The sequence below is a fragment of the Carassius gibelio genome, chromosome B17, assembly GCF_023724105.1.
Source record: "Carassius gibelio isolate Cgi1373 ecotype wild population from Czech Republic chromosome B17, carGib1.2-hapl.c, whole genome shotgun sequence".
Lineage (NCBI taxonomy): Eukaryota > Metazoa > Chordata > Actinopteri > Cypriniformes > Cyprinidae > Carassius > Carassius gibelio.
In genome coordinates this window covers 7,380,809-7,401,924 of record NC_068412.1, presented here as the reverse complement: position 1 = coordinate 7,401,924, position 21,116 = coordinate 7,380,809, and the positions used below count along the sequence as shown (strand labels likewise).

The 21,116-nt window shown below is 36.8% G+C and overlaps 1 protein-coding gene and 2 gene segments (V, D, J or C); 1 reads left to right on the top strand and 2 right to left on the bottom strand.

Annotated features, from left to right (window-relative positions):
- The first annotated feature begins 205 nt into the window (after positions 1 to 205).
- LOC127976123 (uncharacterized) lies at positions 206 to 3,783 on the top strand. Its single transcript, XM_052580284.1, has one exon. It carries the CDS (start codon positions 417 to 419, stop codon positions 3,636 to 3,638), a length of 3,222 nt encoding a protein of 1,073 aa, XP_052436244.1. The 5' UTR covers positions 206 to 416; the 3' UTR covers positions 3,639 to 3,783.
- A 2,682-nt stretch (positions 3,784 to 6,465) lies between these two features.
- Positions 6,466 to 9,889, bottom strand: LOC127976115 (T-cell receptor beta-2 chain C region-like). The segment is given in 3 exon segments: positions 6,466 to 7,657; positions 7,778 to 7,881; positions 8,199 to 9,889. Coding segments are annotated over 3 exon segments (537 nt in total).
- A 99-nt stretch (positions 9,890 to 9,988) lies between these two features.
- Positions 9,989 to 16,030, bottom strand: LOC127976114 (T cell receptor beta chain MC.7.G5-like). The segment is given in 5 exon segments: positions 9,989 to 10,928; positions 11,259 to 11,362; positions 11,460 to 11,477; positions 11,602 to 11,922; positions 15,902 to 16,030. Coding segments are annotated over 5 exon segments (522 nt in total).
- Between the last annotated feature and the right edge of the window lie 5,086 nt (positions 16,031 to 21,116).

Below are 21,116 nucleotides of genomic sequence, written 5' to 3'. Positions count from 1 at the left end.
GCTACCTGGACATAAGCTGGGACCTGATCACCCCGGCTGGGTCGCCTAGGGGAGGGGGTCTGATTGAAAGACCCGAAACCCCCCGTGATCCTAGGTTACATCACTGATGATATGTCCAGGTGCACCAGACGGTGTATCTAAAATCTTGTTTTCTGGAACAACCAGTGACTACCAGGAACAGTCTGGTTGACGACCAAATACAGATTGGTGACAGCTGGAGAGACAGTGGACAGCCCGGAAAGACGGCACTGGGGCAGTGAGGGGTAGCATCCCAGGCTGCACCTTCTGAGAAGAAGGAACCCACAAAAGCTACGAATCGACCTACAGGAGATATACCCCTAGGGATTCCCGAGAGGGGGGGCGAAAGAGAATCCCACAGGACGGATCAAAGGTTGACGATATATGGCAATGGAAACATGACGACGATAATGGAATGCAAATGTGGCAAGATATGCAAGAACCGACATGGCCTGCGGATCCACCAGGCCAAAAAGAAGTGTATACAGAAGGAGGTAGAGTCACAGCGCACAGGAACTACGCCTGGTGAGATGCAGGAGGAGCCAGGCCCGGAGACACCCCACAGTGCCCGGAGCCTCCAGGTGATGCAACCACCTGATGCACACAGGACATCAGAACATCGTCGGGTGAAGTGGCCCCAAGCTAGCAAGGAGAAGGAGTGGCGTCAGTTTGACGAAGACGCAGATACCATCTTGGAGGCAACTGCCAAAGGGAGAGCTGATCGACGCCTCAAAACGATGACTACAATCATCATCAGCTTAGCTGTAGAGAGGTTTGGACTTGAGGAGAAGCGAGCAGCGAAGTCCCCCTATACCATGAACAACAGAGCCAGTAAAATCCATCAGCTCAGGCAGGAGCTGAAGACCTTGAGGCAGCAGTTCAAGGTTGCAAGCGAAGAGGAGAGGGGACCACTTGCGGAGCTACGCAGCATAATCCGCAAAAGGCTGATGACTTTGAGGAGAGCAGAGGGGCATAGGAGGAGGAGGAAGGAGAGGTCCAGGAGGAGAGCTGCCTTCCTAGCGAACCCATTTGGATTTACGAAACAGCTGCTAGGACAGAAGCGCAGCGGCCAACTCACCTGCTCCAAAGCTGAGGTTGACCACCACCTCAAGCAATCCTACAGTGATGAGTACAGAGAGCAAGACCTAGGGCCCTGCAGGTTCTTGATCAATCCACCTGCACCAGCACTGGACTTTGACGGGAAAGAGACCGGTTGGAAGGAGATCCAGGAGGTGGTTAGAAGGGCAAGGGCAAACTCCGCTCCAGGGCCCAGTGGAGTACCATACAAGGTTTATAAGAACTGTCCAAGACTACTCCACAGACTCTGGAAGATCCTGAAGGTTATTTGGAGGAGGGGAAGGGTAGCAGACCAGTGGAGACAGGCAGAGGGTGTTTGGATCCCGAAGGAGGAGAAGTCTCAAAAAATCGATCAGTTCCGGACCATCTCACTGCTGAGTGTTGAAGGAAAGATCTTCTTCAGCCTCATTTCCAGGCGACTGACAGACTACCTCCTGAAGAATTCCTATATCGATACATCAGTCCAGAAGGGAGGAACCCCAGGGGTACCTGGATGTCTGGAGCATACAGGCGTGGTCACTCAGCTTATCAGGGAAGCCAGAGAGAACAAGGGGGACCTGGCTGTGCTGTGGCTGGACCTCGCAAATGCCTATGGATCCATACCCCATAAACTGGTCGAAGAGGCACTGAACCGGCATCACACCCCGAAGAAGTTCAGAGACCTCATCCTGGACTACTATGCCAACTTCCACCTGAGAGTCTCCTCCGGAACAACATCCTCAGACTGGCACAAGCTTGAGAAGGGGATCATCACTGGCTGTACAATCTCAGTCATCCTTTTTGCACTCGCCATGAACATGCTGGTGAAATCTGCAGAAATACAGTGTAGGGGGCCCCTCTCTAAGTCTGGAGTTAGACAGCCACCCATCCGAGCCTTCATGGATGACCTGACAGTGACCACAACATCTGTCCCAGGCTGCAGGTGGATCCTGAACGGCCTTCAGGAGCTGATGTCCTGGGCTCGCATGAACTTCAAGCCGGCAAAGTCAAGGTCCCTCGTGCTGAAGAAAGGGAAGGTTACTGACAAGTTCCACTTCTCACTTGGCACCACCAAGATACCATCACTGACAGAGGAACCTGTAAAGAGCCTGGGGAAGGTGTTCAATTGCAGCCTGCGAGACGCAGCTTCCACAAAAGCGACCAACCAAGACCTGGAGACCTGGCTGGCCATGGTGGACAAGTCTGGCCTTCCTGGCAAGTTCAAGGCCTGGATTTACCAGCACGGTATCCTCCCTCGGATCCTATGGCCCCTCCTGGTGTATGAAGTCCCCATTTCAACAGTGGAAGGTTTTGAGATGAGGATCAGCAGGTTTCTGCGCAGGTGGCTGGGACTGCCTCGAAGCCTCAGCAGCATCGCTCTATATGGGCAGAACAACAAGCTGAAGCTTCCCATGAGCAGCCTGAGCGAGGAGTTCATGGTGACATGGTCCAGGGAGGTCCTACAGTATCGGGATTCCAGTGATCCAAAGGTTGCCCAGGCTGGGATTGAGGTCAGGACAGGGCGGAAGTGGAGGGCTACCGTGGCAGTGGATGACGCGGAGTCAAGGCTACGGCAAAAGGTGTTGGTGGGCTCAGTGGCACAGGGGAGAGCTGGCCTGGGCAGCAGAAGAGCTCCTCGCTATGACAAGGCGGAAGGGAAAGAGAGGAGGTCTCTGATTCTGGAGGAGGTGCGTGCAGGAGTTGAGGAGAAGCGAGCTTGCCAGATGGCTGGGATGCGGCAACAGGGTGCCTGGACAAGATGGGAGCAAACAGTGGAGCGCAAAGTCACATGGACTGAGCTATGGAAGGCTGAACCCTACAGGATAAAATTCCTGATCCAGGCGGTCTATGACGTGTTGCCAAGTCCATCCAACCTCTTCTCCTGGGGAAAGGTGGAGACACCAGCATGCCCCCTCTGCCAGAAGAGAGGAACGTTGGAACACATCCTGAGCTGCTGTCAAAAAGCCCTGGGTGAATGGCGTTACCGCTGGAGGCATGACCAGGTCCTAAAAGCCGTAGCAGATTCTATCTGCAGTGGAATTAGCCACAGCAAGAGCCTCCGCCCAGTGAAGACCACAGCTTTTGTCAGAGCTGGGGAGAAGTCAACACCAGCTGCCCGGGGCACCTCTTTTGGCCTGTTGGCAACGACGCGTGACTGGGAGCTGTCAGTTGATCTGGGCAAGCAGCTGAAGTTCCCTGAGGCGGTTGCCATAACAACATTAAGGCCAGACGTTGTGCTTACCTCAGAGGCCTCCAAGCAGGTAATTCTCTTGGAGCTCACAGTGCCTTGGGAGGACCGTATGGAGGAGGCCAATGAAAGGAAGAGGGCAAAGTACTCCCAGCTTGTGGAGGATTGCCGGAGCAATGGGTGGCGGGCAATATGCCAACCCGTCGAAGTGGGATGTCGAGGGTTTGTGGGCCAATCCCTTTGCAGGGCCTACAAAATGCTTGGCATCACAGGGGCGAGCCAGCGAAGGGCCATCAAGTTGGCCACTGATGCTGCAGAAGTAGCATCAAGGTGGCTGTGGATCAGGAGAGGAGAGGCATGGCGTGTAGGGAAGTAGCGCTACCTGGACATAAGCTGGGACCTGATCACCCCGGCTGGGTCGCCTAGGGGAGGGGGTCTGATTGTTGAAAGACCCGAAACCCCCCGTGATCCTAGGTTACATCACTGATGATATGTCCAGGTGCACCAGACGGTGTATCTAAAATCTAGCCAGAGAAGATCATTATACTAATATTCTTTAAACTGATTATTCTGCAACATAATTCAGGTTATATATTTAGTTTTTACATCATTGTTTTTGAGTAAATATTGTACATGATGTATATGGGTAGTTGACAAATAGGCAGTAAAAAATGCTTCTTTTATAAAAGACATCTTTTAAAGAAGAATGCATATATTATTATTATTTTATTTATTTTTTTTTACATTTTTACAGAACTGTATAATATGTCCTATGGTGTGACATAGCAAACAGTAAGAAAGAGAAACTAAATCTCTTAATAATAAATAAATGCCATGAGAGAGATTTATCTTAATGTTTAGATACTTGTTTTTCCTCCGAATTTCATCTAACGTGATGTATAGTAAAAAAAAAATAAAAAAAAATAAAAAAAATAAAATAAAAAAAAAAATCAATAGACATTTCTCTACTGAGCAGTCAAGGTATAGTGTTTTACACAAAAACACAATATGCTTATAATAAAATTCCAGTAAGGTGAGGACATTCAATTAGGTTCCAAGTAAGATCTTCCACCACTAACCCTAACCCTAAACCTAAGCCAAACCACCCAACTCAACATATACACAAAAATAAAGATATAGATAGATAGATAGATAGATAGATAGATAGATAGATAGATAGATAGATAGATAGATAGATATAGATAGATAGATAGATAGATAGATAGATAGATAGATAGATAGATAGATAGATAGATAGATAGATAAAATAATGGGGGAAAAATCTGAAAATAATTTATATAAAATAAAAACTATATTCTATGGTAATATGTAATCATGCATATCCACCATGAAGGTTTATTTGAAATATCACTTAGTAATTACTGTCATACAAACATGAATCCAGCAGATGGCACTAGCTTATAATATTACAGATATAATAAGTATGCCGGCAGCTCACAGACCTCGAATGTTTCTTTAACATCTTACTTGAAGAACTTGTCACATGATTTTTTGTAACCTCGTGAATCCAGTTCTATCCAGTCTTAACCATTGTTCCTCTCCAAACCACTGATAGCAAAAATGTCTTGTTTCCTGTGTTGTTTGTTTAGTCTTCACCCAGTGACCTCATGGATTATGAATATTATGACAAATTTATGGTCATTGCATATTGTGTTTAGACACCAGTGTTTATTTATAATTTCTGAAACATATAACCAGTGACATGACAATATTACTGCTTAAGCTAAGCAGTAGACTGTGCTAGATGCCTCTGTTTAAGTTAGTAAGAGCAGTTAACAGAACAACTACACTCTTATTAGTTTTATAATATCTTTCTCAAGTTCTGATAGTTGATGGATTTCCCCCGTGAAAATAACTAAAACCATTTACTTACCAACCTAGATCTTCATCCAGTGAGCTACACCACCCAACCCCTCCTCTAGAGGCACACCACTATTATTTAAGTCTCAAGACTTTGCTAAGTTCAGCTATTCAAGATGCAGTTGTGTTTTGCTATTTTGTTTGCATCTTTACAATGGCCTGCCACTATGTGTAAGCTGCTGATTTGCTAAAAAAAACAGGTTTACAATGTTTTAAGTCCTAAATTACTCATTACATTTATTTTCATCGCAGGTCTTCAGGTAAACCAAAACCCATTAGAGCTTATTCTTCAACCAGGTGAAGCACTGAAGGTTGTCTGCTCCATCACAGGCACGGATAACCTAAACCTCTACTGGTACCGTTGGACCCCGACAGATGGTTTCAAGTTGATGTTCAGTTCTCTCGGTGTAGGAAATGTGGATCCAGAAAAAGATGGGGATTTCTCATCTAACAGACCAGGGCTTCTTCAGATAGTGCTGGAGTCCGAGAGTGTAACAGATGTTGGTTCTGTTGTTTGGTTCTGTGCAGCCAGTCCCCACAGTATAACAGACCACAGTGAAAGCTGTACAAAAACACTCAGGGACCAAAACTGCTTTTTGAGTTCATTTGAAGGCTAGATCGGTTCATTTGAGGCCATGTTAGAAGCTGCTTGATTGAAAGAGGTGTAAAAAATTATCTTTAAAATGTATCCCTTGTGTTGAAGATTGAGCTTACTGTTTTTATATAAATATATTTACATTTCTGCCATATTAACTGACAGCACCACAAATAAGCTACTACTAAATATATTGTAGAAACTTAATTTTCTGTAAAGTTGCTTTGCAACGATTTGTATCGTGAAAAACGCTAGACAGATAAACTTGAACTAAATTGAATTGAATTGAATAGAATTATATTTTGAGTCCCAGAGACCCCAGTGATTAATTGGTGAAAATAATAATAAATTCAAAATGAATCTCTAATATAATCATTGTAATAGGTTCCTCTGGCCTAATTAAAACACATTTGAATTATATTATTGCAGTATTAACCCTTTCTTTTAACAGAACATAGAAATATATATATATATATATATATATATATATATATATATATATATATATATATATATATATATATATATATATATTCAGAATTTTTATACATTTGACCCCAGTGTACATAATACATTATACAAAAATATACATTTGGTATCTTGCAGCATTTGACATTTTTCATAGAGGACTTTTGATACATGTTGACATTTTGTTATAATCAGTTCTCATTACAATGAGATAAAAGTAATGAAATCATTTCTAAAATGTTAAGAATTATTATTATTTTATTTTTTTTTGACATATTTCATGAGGATTAACAGGAGCTTTTCCTTATTATCAAACAAGATAATAACAGAATTAGATTTTAAAATTAGACATTGCTTTACATCATTTACTGGAAGAGCTAATGACATTTTAATGTGTTAGATTACTCAGACTGAGCAACTGATTCATGATGAATGCGTTCAACGTTCCAGAAAAACAGTACAGATGTGGGGGGGTGTGGTGCAGACTGTTGACAGAATAACCTGCAAACATGCGTCTCGAATGAATCACCCGTTTCTGCACCAGTTTTCAACAGCTCTCTTGGCTCTTATTGGCTTCGTCTGAAGATGTGTGTGAGCTTTGAGGCTTGTGTGCAGCAGCAGGTGTGTGAAAGATGCAGGATGGAGCTCGAACATCTCGAGAACGTTCTGACCACATCCTCCCCAACACCTCCACATTGCTTGCAAAGATCTGACACCACATCCTGCTTTCATCTACAGCAACCTGCAGCAGTACAGCACTTAAAATCATCCATACACCATTCAAAGTAGCATAACGCTTCACATTTTCAAGCAGAAAACAAACACGTTATTATTTATTTATTTATTAAAAAAATGTAAATGCATTAACAAAATCAAGACAGTGCTGTTATTTTCAGGTTCAGTCACATTGTTCAGTTGCAGTACTACTTTGTAGATGGCTTGTTCCAGGAATTGTAGAAAAGCTTCAAAACTCATTATGAGAAATGTAGATGTCTCAGTATACATGAAAAGTCTTATGTTTCTTATTGCAGTGGAAGATTCTTACATAACTGAGATAACAACCCACACTTTCCAAAGGTGCTGATTTTCCACTGAAAAAAAAAAAAAAACATGCAAATATCCTGTTTCTCATAAAACAAAGCCTTCAAATTACGTAAATGTAGAATGTTTTAGTCATAGCACAAAAATAGAACCCGAAACTGTTTATATCATTCTACTTAATTAGCATTTTATTGTAAGTCAATTCACTAACCCCTTTTAAAGCTTTGAAAACAATTATAATATGTGTGATTTGATGTCGCATACACAAATATAAGACACATGAATCTAGTAAATTGTTGGCAATACACAGATATTTTACACAGCTTGTAAATAATAAAGAGAGTCACTTCTGGCCTGTGACAAATTGTCAACGTATCTCAGTCTTCTGGTAATTGTTTCTTCTTAATTCGCTGTAGGGTAATAAATTCACATCATGTTACAGGATCTATTATATCAATCATATGTATTTATTAATATACTGTTTATGCATATTTGATGTGTGAGATGTGCTTAATAGTTATGAGGAATACCTTTAGTTTGCACACCACACCAGCCACAGCCAGCGCATACAGCAGACTTTTGCAGAGGAATAGGATGTAGCCAAAGCCAAGCAGTTTCAATCCTTTCGGCTTCACTAAAAACACGGAAAACAAGTATGTCAGATACAGCACTTAAAGACATAAACACAAAGACTGTCAAATTAGACAACTAAACTATCAGTAAATCTGCTGTCTCAGACTTAGAATATACAGTGGCCCGAAATACTATTAAGGCACGATCAGTCGCACTCCAACATATAAATATCTTAAAGAAAGTGTCATCTGCAAATGTATTATTTTATGTATTTACTGATATCTACTGTCTTCAGAGCTGGAGCTGATTGTCCCTGAATCGTACTTGTTATATGCAGTTATTGACCCTGATTGTAACATTTGGTGCACTTTCACAAACCTTTTTGACCGGTTATGGTGGTTGTGACATTGACATCTTCCTTTCCGTTGAAGAATTTGATGGTACAGGTGAAGTTACTCTTGGGATCCATCCAGTCAGTTTCATTGACTTTTATTCTGCTGCTGATGTGGTACATCAATGTTGTCTTGTCCTGTCGGGCTGAGGTGTCAGTAGATACACTGTCCTGTCTCTCTATGCCATTCACTTTCCAGAACATACTCACATGATCGGGATAAAAGCCTGAGGCCACACACACTAAAGTTAAACCTTTATCATTTGACTTGTCCTGGGAACAGATCTCTTTTGGAGACGGTGGTAGGATCTTGACTTTAGGTAGAGTGATGTTTGCAGCTTCAGAAAGAAAGATTGAAAGCAGAAAATTAGGAAGATTAATTTGCATCAATTACTATGTAATTATAACACGCGTTAATTAAATGCTTTATTTCAATTGGTCAGTCACAGCAAAGGCTGATGAATTTATTTATTTATTCATTTATTTGAAATGATTGCAAAACTGTCCACGGCAACACTTTCATGAATTGTTACTTTCACGCGTTTTGAATTAAAAGGATATTTTATGTCAGTACTGTATGTGGATGAATACTGTATCCATCGAAAGAAATGTGCAGAACAACTTATAAAGCTGCTTTGTTTAAACATACATTTAAATGTTTAGATGCTTTGGTTTGTGTACAGTTCCAAATAGTTGTTATTCTGTAGTCGTACACCTGTAACTTATTTTAAATATTTCTATTTTTACTTTTAAGGACATACTTGTGGACTTAAGTTGTTTCTTCTGAAATGTTACCTTATTTTCTCATTGAAAATAGATTTTGGATTAACACATGATTAATAAAAAACATTTTATAGAATAAATAAACATTAATTTATTAACTAATAAATGAACATTTTACATTAGATAAATAATTTGTTATGGCCCATGCACTTCTTATTTTCTGTATTCAATCCATTTTTCAATTACCCATATAATATGACCCATTTTATTACATTTCACAAATCAAACAAGTCATCATATCTACTACTACAATTTCTGAACTTAAAAAAATCGGACTTACCCAGAACCGTCAGTTTGGTACCTTCTCCAAATTCTAGTTGTGCGTAGCTAGTACACGATGTTTTATCTCATTACCCAAACCTCAACAACTAGCAACTAATAATGGGCAATGGTACACTGTTTTTGGGGGCCCCTTTTCAGTTTGAGACCATGAAAGCCATAGCGGCCTCCCAGCTGTTACCCAGAGGCCTCTGCTGAGCAGCAGGTATAGCAGACCGAAATTCAGTTGTTTTGGGGGGCATTTTTGTGCATTTAATTGTGCATTTTGATCTTAACAGTAATTAAAATTAACAACAAAAAAAATTATAATTAAAAAGGTAAATGCATACAGTGGCCCCAGGAACAATCAAAACAGAAAAAAGGTTGATGAAATATCAAGCCAAATATCATCTGCAGACAGCTGTAGAAATTTTCTGAGAACTAACCTCACTGCTCGTATCATTTCTGTAATTGCTTTTAAACATTTAACATCCAATATGTGTAGTTAATCATTAATTGTACTTTAATTTGGCAGTGGTTAAAAACATTGTATTTTTATTTTGAACAATGTATTATTTAACTTATTTCATATATGAGGTAGCTATACCTTTTGGGAGATATATATATATATATATATATATATATATATATATATATATATATATATATATATATATATATATATATATATATATATATATGTATATATATATATATATATATATATATATATATATTATTATTATTTTTTTTTTTTTTTTTTTTTAGAAATAGGTGTTCAGGTACAGTTCTGCAGAATTCAGTTATTTATAAGAAAAATGGTTGATTGGTTTATCCAATTATTTAAGCGGTGGGAGTCTAAAATGTCAATAAATGATAATCTATGTGTGCAATGAGATTTCTATTGCTTCATTTTTATTCAGCTGATAGAACAGTACAATTAAAGAATTATTAGCAATGTTTTAGTGATTAGAAACAGCTGTGTATTCACCTCTCTGAGAATATAAGGACCACATAAGCTACAGGATATAATCAACTAGATACATCAGTTACCATGTTGTTACATGATTGAAAGCAGTTGGGAGATCATTGTCAGCCCTAAAAAAGTTATTGTTGACTATTACATTTATGCATTTTGCAGATGCTTTTATTCAAAGCAGTTCAAGGTATTCAGTTTATTTGCATTCCCTGGGAATCAAATCTGACAACTAATGCTATACGCTCTACCGATTGATGTACAGCAAAAATAAAAGCTATCAAAATAGCTAACTGGTGAAAAATGTCACTATATAAAAAAAGAGAATTTTCTTTCCAGATAATGTGTAAGATTTTATTTTATTAAAGTGTGAAACAAATTTATTTAAACACAAAATACAGTAGCTTTTATAGTGAAGAATAATGAATTATATTGACCTCTGTGAAGTCTCTTTTAGAATCAAATCAAATTAACACTAAATACAGTAGCAAGGACACAAGCAAAAGAATAATATATAATCAAAAAGTAGATTTTATGATTAATCTGATCTGAAGTATCTGCAGGCTTTCATTGAGATAAACACTTCAGAAGGAGAGAAATAAGCAATAAAATAAAATAAAATCAGTTGTATGAAAACAGCATCTCTTCAGGTTGGAGTAAATGATTTTTCTGTTTAGTTCATTCATTTTCCAGAGGAACCCTGAAACAAAAATTGCATAAACATTAAAACATTTAGAGAGAGAGAGAGAGAGAGAGAGAGAGAGAGAGAGAGAGAGAGAGAGAGATGGTTATCTATCTATCTATCTATCTATCTATCTATCTATCTATCTATCTATCTATCTATCTATCTATCTATCTATCTATCTATCTATCTATCTATCTATCTGTCTATCGCATCCATATAATGTGTGTATTTTTATATTGTATAAACATATACATGTGATCAAACATTTAATGCTTATGTTGTTAATATTCTTCCAGCTCTTGTGTTTGAAAATATGGATTATAATTAGTAGTTTATCATCCTTACCTTTCGCCAGACGAACACAAAGATGACAAGGCCATACAGTGCACTCTTAGCAATGAACACACCGTATGCCAGCTTAATCGTCTTCGATGATTTTAAATAATCTTCTGGAGATTAAAAGATCAAATGCATAAATTGATAAATGTTTGACCCTAATTTGTCTTTTGCAAATAGACATTAAAAAAGAAAAGAGCAAACCCTTACCTGGTTCATATGCACCCCCTGGAAATAGAAATCAAATATTAAAATCAAAAAATTACTTTAAGCATTCATTGCAAAATGTATTGTATTTACAGACAGCAGTTTATTATTTTTTTTTTCTTTCAATTTATTTCTAATGAAATACCTCCAGTTCCAGTAATATTAGCACTTTCGTAATGATTAACTGTTCCATCGTAGAAGGTCACTGTACAATTGTATGTGTTTTTTGTTGTGAATTCTTTTTTAAGGACTTTAAGTCTGCTGGATATGCGGAATATTGTCGCATTGTATTTGGTGGCATAAGGGTCTGTCGCTACATCCTCTGTTATAATCTTGCTTCCAATTGACCATTGTATGCTCACATGGTCTGGGTAGAAGTTTTCGGCCACACACACAAGAGTGACCTTTTCCGTACAGCCCGTCACATTTAGAATTTTTACTTCTGGTTTTTTGACATCCTTAGATACTGTAAAAGAACATGAACAAATGCCATTAATATTCTAAGCATATGTAACAAAATATTAATATAAACATACACATAAATAATTTTGAAGAACATTTTCCCCATGACATTTCAGTCTGCTTAAACTTAAACTGAAGAATTATGCAGTTTGATGATGATGATGATGATGATCATGATGATGATGACTGTTATTGTTGTTGTTATTGTAAAAAAAAAACTACAATACCATTTATAACCCTATTACACAATAAAAAAAAAGTGCACTAAGAGAAGTTGCTTCTTCAACAGGAAAACCACATACAACTAATGCAACTAAGGTTTCTGTACTCACCAGCTCTCAGTTACATGGAGCTCATAGCAAAAATCCTCATAAAGCATAAAGCATATCAGCAATACTACATGCTTATAAAATCTTTATATATACAGTAGTGCACAACAGGAAGAGTAAAGAACAGCTAGGTGCGATTCCAATGTAACTTTCACTCTCTTCACACTGTTCAACAGCTACAGTAAAACTCTTTCTATCACTTTAATCTGATTTCATTCTACAATGCATGATTATGACACTCAAAATATAAATGTTATAAAATGCTGTAGACCACTGACATTTGAGTGTCATATTCGTGCGTATTTATCAGTACCACAATGAATTTATTACAACTTTTTAGAAAAACATCAAGCTTACATATCACCATATTGAAAATGATGAACAATTTGAGTGATAGTAAGGCAGAGAGCTTGTCTTAATGCAGACTATTATCTAAACCTTTCATTCTAGTTCTTCAAAACCAGACCTCAACACTCAAGTTTCACTAGTGAACAGTGACAATGTTTTACTTTTATGCCATTGTCTCTGATTAATTCATATCAACATACACAATTCACTTATTACAGTTTTTATGAAGAAAAAAGGACTTTGTCACATTTTTACACAAAAATTCTTGGAATTTACAAACTGATAAAATACCAGAAACACAAGCAAACAAATATTCTCACCTAAAACTGTAAGTTTGGTGCCATCGCCAAAGTATGCAGGATCACCATAGTTCACACTGATTCTAAGCTACAGTCAAAACCTCAACTATAACAGAGATCATGGAAACATTATCCAACTATATTTAACTCTGTTCCTAAAGACAAATGATTTACTCCAGTTTTTCTAATTGACACCTTTATTTTAAACATACTATTTTAACTTTGCAATATCAAAATCATTACAATTTTAAAGACCAGAATGTTCCATTTACTCACCTAGAACTGTAAGTTTAGTCCCTTTGCCAAAGTATGCAGGGTTGGCATTGTTCACACTGATTCTATGCTACAGTTAAAACCTCAGCTATAATCCAGATGCATGTGAATACTTCCACTTATCCAATTATTTATTTATTTTTGTAAAAGACGGATTAGCTTGTCCAAGTTTTTCAGTTCAGCATCATTTTAGATAATCTAACAAAATACGTTAAAATCATTAAATATCAGATACTCAATTTACTCACCCAGAACTGTAAGTTTAGTGCCATTCCCAAAGTATGCAGGCTGCGATTGTTCACAATGATTCTAAGCTACAATTAAAACCTCAGCTGCACTGGAGATCATGTGAACATTGCCACTTATCCCACTTCATCAAACTTAATTTTTAAGACAGCACATATTTTCAGTTTTTCTGATTCATGAGAACACCCAAATTGTAGATATCCTTTTACAATATTAGGTTATGAATATCAAGCATAATATTTAATTGACTCACCTAGAACTGTTAGTTTTGTGCCGTTGCCAAAGTGTGCAGGACTAAGATTGTTCACACTGATTCTAAGCTACAGTTAAAACCTCAAATATACTGCAGAGCATGTGAACACTGCCACGTATCCCAGTTACATTTTCAAAGACTAGACCTATTGTACAATCTTAGATCACATTTTAAAAATATTAAGCTTTATGATTTACACATTATGGGCCTATTCAAATTACTCACCCAGAACTGTAAGTTTAGTGCCATTGCCAAAGTATGCTGGATATCCAGTGTTCACAATGATACTGAGCTACAGTTAAAACCTCAGAAATACTGCAGAGCATGTGAACACTGCCACGTATCCTAGTTTATCTATGTCTTAAAGCCTGGACCTTCTCCTCAATCTTAGAAAACATATGTAACATAATAAGCTTTACAATTCACACATAATATTCAAATTACTCACCCAGAACTGTAAGTTTAGTGCCATTGCCAAAGTATGCAGGATTGCCAAAGGTCACACTGATTCTAAGCTACAGTTAAAACCTCAGCTGCAGCTGGATTCATTTAAACAGTTCCACTTATCCAACTACATCTAACCTCATTTTAAGATATAATAAGATTCTCAGGAACCTGCCTGTTCATCCAATCCCAATTCATCCATTTTTGATATGTTGTATCAATTTCACTTTTCTTAATGACCTCCAATCAATATCAATATCAATCAATTTAACATTATAGAGAAGGTTTTTTTTGTTCTGTTTTGTTTCTTACCTAGTACAGTTAACTTTGTTCCATTGCCGAAATAAGCTTGGCCAGTAGTGACACAACACACATGTGCACTAACAAATTCAATCAAGACACCAAATAACCTTCTTCTAGACCTAAATGTCAGACAAGCATCGTGTGTTCCTAAATATGCTAGCAATTTCAGAAATATTCTGGTAATATTTTATTAATTTCAATTGTAGATATCATAGAGCAACATTTTTTTTTTTATTGACTTCAATTTGTCATAAGTTCATTGCACCTTGTCTTGCATAAAGATGTATATGGCAATCAATCAAATAGCATGAAAATGGTATAATAGCATCAATATTCTTACCCAGAACAGTGAGCTTTGTTCCATTGCCGAAATAAGCTGGATAACTACCACCAGTGTCACAGCACACATGTGCATTAACAAATTCACTCAGGATTCCAAATCCAAGTCCCTTTTTAGCTTAAATCGCCTAAAACTAATTTACTGAGATTCTTTATGGCAAGTCTGCTCATTTAAGTCATTTCATAAATGTAACACTCAAACATCATAACTTAGAAGATTCATTGTATATTAAAGTCAATAAATAACAGAACATCGCATAACTACATTTTTGTATATCCTGCTAAGGTTTTGCATATAACACAGAATACTTTAATTACTCACCTAGAACTGTAAGTTTAGTGCCATTGCCAAAGTATGCAGGACTGGCAGTGTTCACATTGATACTAAGCTACAGTTAAAACCTCAGCTACAGTCAAGATCATATAGACTTTGCCACTCATCATCAAACATTATTATTGTATGGAAATTAGATTTTTCTTACCTAGTACAGTTAACTTTGTTCCATTGCCAAAATAAGCCTGACCCAAACCAGTGGCACAGCACACATGTGCACTAACAAATATACCCAAGACACCAAATGCTAAAGCCCTAGCATAGTTTTTATACTTGTGTGTCCTGTAAATATCTACTATAGAACAATCATTTAAGCACAATGATTTACAATTATAGTGATACATCAGAGAGATATACAAAAAAAAAAAACAATCATTTTGAAAGCTCTCAAAAAGAATCTACTTTTAGACCTGAACATCATATAAGCAAGATATGTTCCTAAATATACTAGTAAGTTAAGAAATATTATACAAATGACTTACCTAGGACAGTAAGCTTAGTTCCGTTACCAAAGTGTGCTTCACTACCCATGGTCACACTGATTCTTTGCAACAGTTAATACCTCAGATAGTCAAAATCAGAAATGATTCTACTTACCTCAATGTGTCTAGCTTTTTAAGACATTTTAGAGAAAGTTTGTCTCAGTGTTACTGAGAATTGTTTCAATTTAGCTAAATTTAAATGTAATAAAATTGTATATTTCACACAGCAACGTTTAGAGTGAATTGTTACTAGCCTCCATTTGACATAATTCAGCGCATTGTGCTGTCTATTGCAATCATTAAAATAGCAGGAACATTTTTTTATATTCTTACCTAGAACAGTGAGCTTTGTTCCATTGCCGAAATAAGCTGGATAAGTACCAGAGCACAGCATTCATGGGCTCTGACAAATTCACTCAGGATGCCAAATCCAAGGCATTTTTGAATGCCCCATGAATGCTTCTTGATTATATTGAGCTAATTTACTTAGATTACTTATTCCAATTGTGCTCATTTGTGCCATTTCATAAATATAACACACAAGCAGCATAATTTAGAAAGTTGCATATTAAAATAAAAAAAAACTGAACATCACATTTTTGCAATATGCTGATTTACATATCACACAAAAAACTCAAATTACTCACCTAAAACTGTAAGTTTAGTGCCATTGCCAAAGAATGCAACACTGCCAGTGTTCACACTGATACTAAGCAACAGTCAAAACCTCAGCTATAGTCAAGACTTTAGTGTAGTATAGTGTAGACTTTCCCACTCAAATTATCTAACATAATTCAAAAATTTAGATTTTTCTTACCTAGTACAGTTAACTTTGTTCCGTTGCCAAAGTAAGCCTGAGAAGCGCCAGTGTCACAGTGCACATGTGCACTAACAAATTTACTCAAGATAGCAAATACTAGCGTCTTTAAAGCATATGTCATACACATAGGGCATTATTTTATCTGTAAATAATGTACTTAACATTTCCTTGAACCTAAACATATATATTCTCAGTTTACTCACCTAGAACTGTAAGTTTAGTGCCCTTGCCAAAGTATGCTGGGTCGTACTGCTCACACTGATTCTATGCAACCGATGAAACCTCCTCAAGATCTTTCTTACATGTTTATCTGTTTTTGCTTTTAGTAACTTTAGTAAGACTACACTATGGCAACTGACAATCAAATGCCTAAACATGCTGTCTAACTCTAATAAGTGTTAAGAATCAGAAAAAGTCCTATCTTAGTTGAACTACTACGCATGCATTACAAAATCATAGTATTGTTTAAACATTCTTGCATAGGTCAGCTTAGTAATAAAACTTTTATTTTATGCCTTACCAAGAACTGTTAACTTTGTTCCATTGCCGAAGAAAGCTTGACCTCCGCCAGAGTCACAGCATACACGTGCACTAATAAAATTACTCTGACTTTATCGACTGAAGTCTTAGAGTTTGTCTAAACATTGAGGCTCAGAAATGCTTAGCCATTTTATCTATGCTGAGGAAGATGTTTTTTAAATCCCAGTATCAAATGAAATCCCTGGACTTAAGACATTTTTCTTATTTTTCTTGCTATGATGCAGAAGGCTATTCAAAACAAAGTCAAAATATGTCTTACCTAGTACTGTGAGTTTGGTGCCATTACCAAAGTATGCAGGGTCGTAGTTGTTCACACTGATTCTACACTACAGATAAAACTTCCTCCACTCTTAGTACCATCTACATGCCTTCATTAATTCCACTAAACAAAACTTACTTTTCAAGTTAAATCAAGTTTTGAGTCAGAAATAAACATCAGAATGCATGTAATTAGCTATTTTGATTAGAAACCTCAAATTTAATTAAGCATTGCCATTTAAACAGAATGAAATGGGTTTCTTACCAAGTACAGTCAACTTTGTTCCTTGGCCAAAATGAGCCTGAGCAGTAGTTGACACAGCACACATAGGCACTAATAAAATGTCTAGGATATCTGCCAGGTCTGGACACTGATCAATGGCTGGTCACAGACTTATTTCCAAAAGAGTTATCTTCAAACTTCAGCACCTAATAATATTTCTTCAGTAAATTCAGTCTAAAAATGTCTCACCTGTCACTGTAAGTTTAGTTCCACTGCCAAAGTGTGCAGGACTGTACTGATTACACTGATGTCAACTGACTGTAAAAAACTAAACTGCATCTAAACCACACTAGCTATAATAATGTTAACATTCTGGATAGAAAAATGATACAAACTCAATGGCTAACAATATTTAGCAAATCTTGGATGATGTATAACATCACAAACAAGCCCAGAGCTGAATTTGAGCTAAACAGTAAGCACGCGACATACTAAAGATACTACTTTGCCAACCATTTTGATTCATATTTATAAAAGGCTTATAATCAAAATCATTGTTTTTCTTACCTAAAACAGTAAGTTTGGTGCCGTTTCCAAAGTACGCTTGCGTGTTTGAGCACAGAGTATCATGACAGTATCACAAACTTCTGTCTCACACAACTTTACTCAGCTATATTATTCAATTCTCATAATTGTATGTAGCAAACACATTCCTTGCATTTAATTAGTCTTTTACATTTACACACAAAAAAAGTTCTTACCTAGAACAGTCAGTCTTGTCCCCTCTCCAAAGATAGCCTGGCTGTTTCCAAAGCACAGCATGCAGGCTCACTGATAAAATTACTTGAACTTCATAACCCTTACATTTAACTAAATCTACACACAGTGCGTTTCTTTAGTTCTTTGATACGTTTGAATTCTCTGTGGTCTCAAATGACACATTTTATGTTTTCAATCATGTTGCTTGAAATGATCAACTTATAAAACAGTTGCACAGTATATTCGTAAAGGTTTCCAACTGAAGCAGAAGTAGTACTTACCAAGAACTGTTAATTTGGTGCCGTTACCGAAATAGGCTTCATAATTGGCACAGCATACGACTGTCATGTCAAAAACGGTCTCAAATCGAATACTGAAATTGCACTGTATGTTTTCACACTATTTCAGCATAGTTTATCCTTAATAGACAATCATCAACAACTTGAGCTCAATGAAAGTTTGTGTTAATTGTCTAATATTCCCATGTAGGCCTACATATTAGCATAGTTAAAAGTGTTTCTTACCTAGAACTGTTAATTTTGTTCCATTTCCAAAGTGTGCTTGATAAGCATTGTCACAGTGAGATGGTATGCGCAAACTTACGACACAAGCTATGGTACAAATTATTTGAAACATTTGGGTCTGATTTGGAGGCCCCTTTCCTACTGCTGTCATAGTTTAGTCAAAATAGAGTATAAAAGGTAAAGGTCACATAGGTAAAAACTCACTAAAAACCAAACCATTTAAACCAAACTTACCTAAAACTGTCAGTTTTGTTCCATTTCCAAAGTATGCTTGCCAGCCAGAGGCACATTGCTTCAGACTACTCCAAAATTTGCATTAGAATTCCATTTTGTTTCCATAATCATGTAAAAATTCCAGAATATTTGTCTCCCAGGAGCCTGTTTTACATAAAGGCATGCAAATCCAAAATAGACTTTGATATCCCTACAAGGAAAATGATCAAATTACTGTCAGGTCCAACCTCAGGTATCCAAACATGTATTTACTGCTGATAAAATGTGTTCAAATTCATAAAAAATGTGGTAATTATTCAAAATATTAGTAATCCTTCTCTCCTAGATATCCATTATATTTAATGTTGAAATCCATGAGAAATGTTTGCAGTGTTTGTGTTCATTGTCTCTGTCTAATTGACTTTACATGGAGGGAGGTTTTTGTACAGCGGCTCTATGGGAATGTATCACCGTGGCCCCCTGTCCCCACGGTGCTAAAACATTAGACAAAAACACAAAATTCTCCTTCTCTCTTTCCCCCCACTCTCCCCCCAACCCCCATTTTATCTTTATTTTTCATCATTCTCTTGCACATGTTGGTTTTTATGTCTATCTGTATACAGTCTGTGTTGCTATTTCTGTGATTACTGAGAATTTGGGCAGGTGCAGATGCCTCCACCTAAAAATGTCTCTATGACAGTTTGCCGACCCCTCCCACATCCTCATCAAACAATGTATAGAGAGATGACAAGAGCTGTATCTGTTCAATGTTTGAGTAACAGACACTCACAAAAATCTTACAAAAAATTCTGAATGATTGAATTATATTTTCCCTTTTCTATGAAACAGCCATAAAAGATTTATAAGAAATGAAATAAATGTTAAATTAATGTCAAATTCACCTCTAATTAATCAAATGTACTGATTCAATATTCAGAACTCTTAAAAAGTCTGAAAAAGTCAAACTCATCCTCACAAAACCAGTGCTGTGCTCATGTTGTTGCCCTTTCCAGTGTTCAGTTTTTCCTGAAAAAAAAAAAGTTCTATATGCATCTTTATTTCCATAAAAAATTCCAAGTAAATGAATAACTGCAATAAAACACCTGATGCCACTATCTATAAAAGTTTCAGCTAAAGAAATGCAGTACTGCTACTCTATTATAATGCCAAAGCAATATTTATATTTTCTCAAAATCATGTAAAACTACATAACATGAATTGATTTATAATTAACAACTTACTTCCTTACTTACTTATAACTGTTTAACTTAAAGACTCCACAAACAATCTAGATGTGAAAGAAATTAACATAAACGCTTGTAATATTGCAGTTTGTGAAGCACTGAACCGTGTTTCCCGTTTTTAAGATAAGTGATTATAAAACATTTCAATCATTCTTAACATAACATACAGCATCATTTCAATTAAAACCTGAAAAATATTTTCTTAGTGGTAAGTAACAGTGTTCTAGAATATGATACCTTAATAAAATAATGATTAATTGATCCAATGTGGCAATTAGACATGCTAAACTAATAAAAAAACAACGCAAACGTTAAAGCACTTTATTGCTCATGATTGCATAATCAGACAACAGTGGTGACGTAACGAAATATATATCAGGAACTGAATGCATCATCATGCCATCTGCTGCTGTAAATAGAGTATAAAAGCATAACTAAAGTTGCTCATTTCATCCTGCAGAGGTCAGCATATGATCTTTAATCCAGAAGATGATCAAATCATATTAAACTGTACTGCTCTTTTCTAAAAGCAAACTGTTAATGGAGCAATACTGCAAGAAGAGCACTCTGCTACATTAAAAACATTAAATGATAATTAAATTGCAAGCGTGATGAACATGTCTATGCTCAGAGCCTCTGGAATAAGAATAAGAATACATATGAAAATGAAAATAGGTTACAACACTGAAAATATGAATTGTAATTCATAATTATAAATCTGATAAACCACTTGGTTTGTAGTTGTCTGTATTTGTTCCAAACAAACTGTCAGTTTGTGCACATTAGAGACAATGACTTTTCAGTTTCTCTTACTTCAGGTTACATTGTTGCACAAGTAGATGACTCACACACTTATCAATTCATTCAAAACACATTTTCATTACTAAACACAGTAACTGAATAACTGACAAGACTGAAGTTTCAGTAGTCATTACTCCAGTCTACAGTATCACCTGGTCCTTCAGAA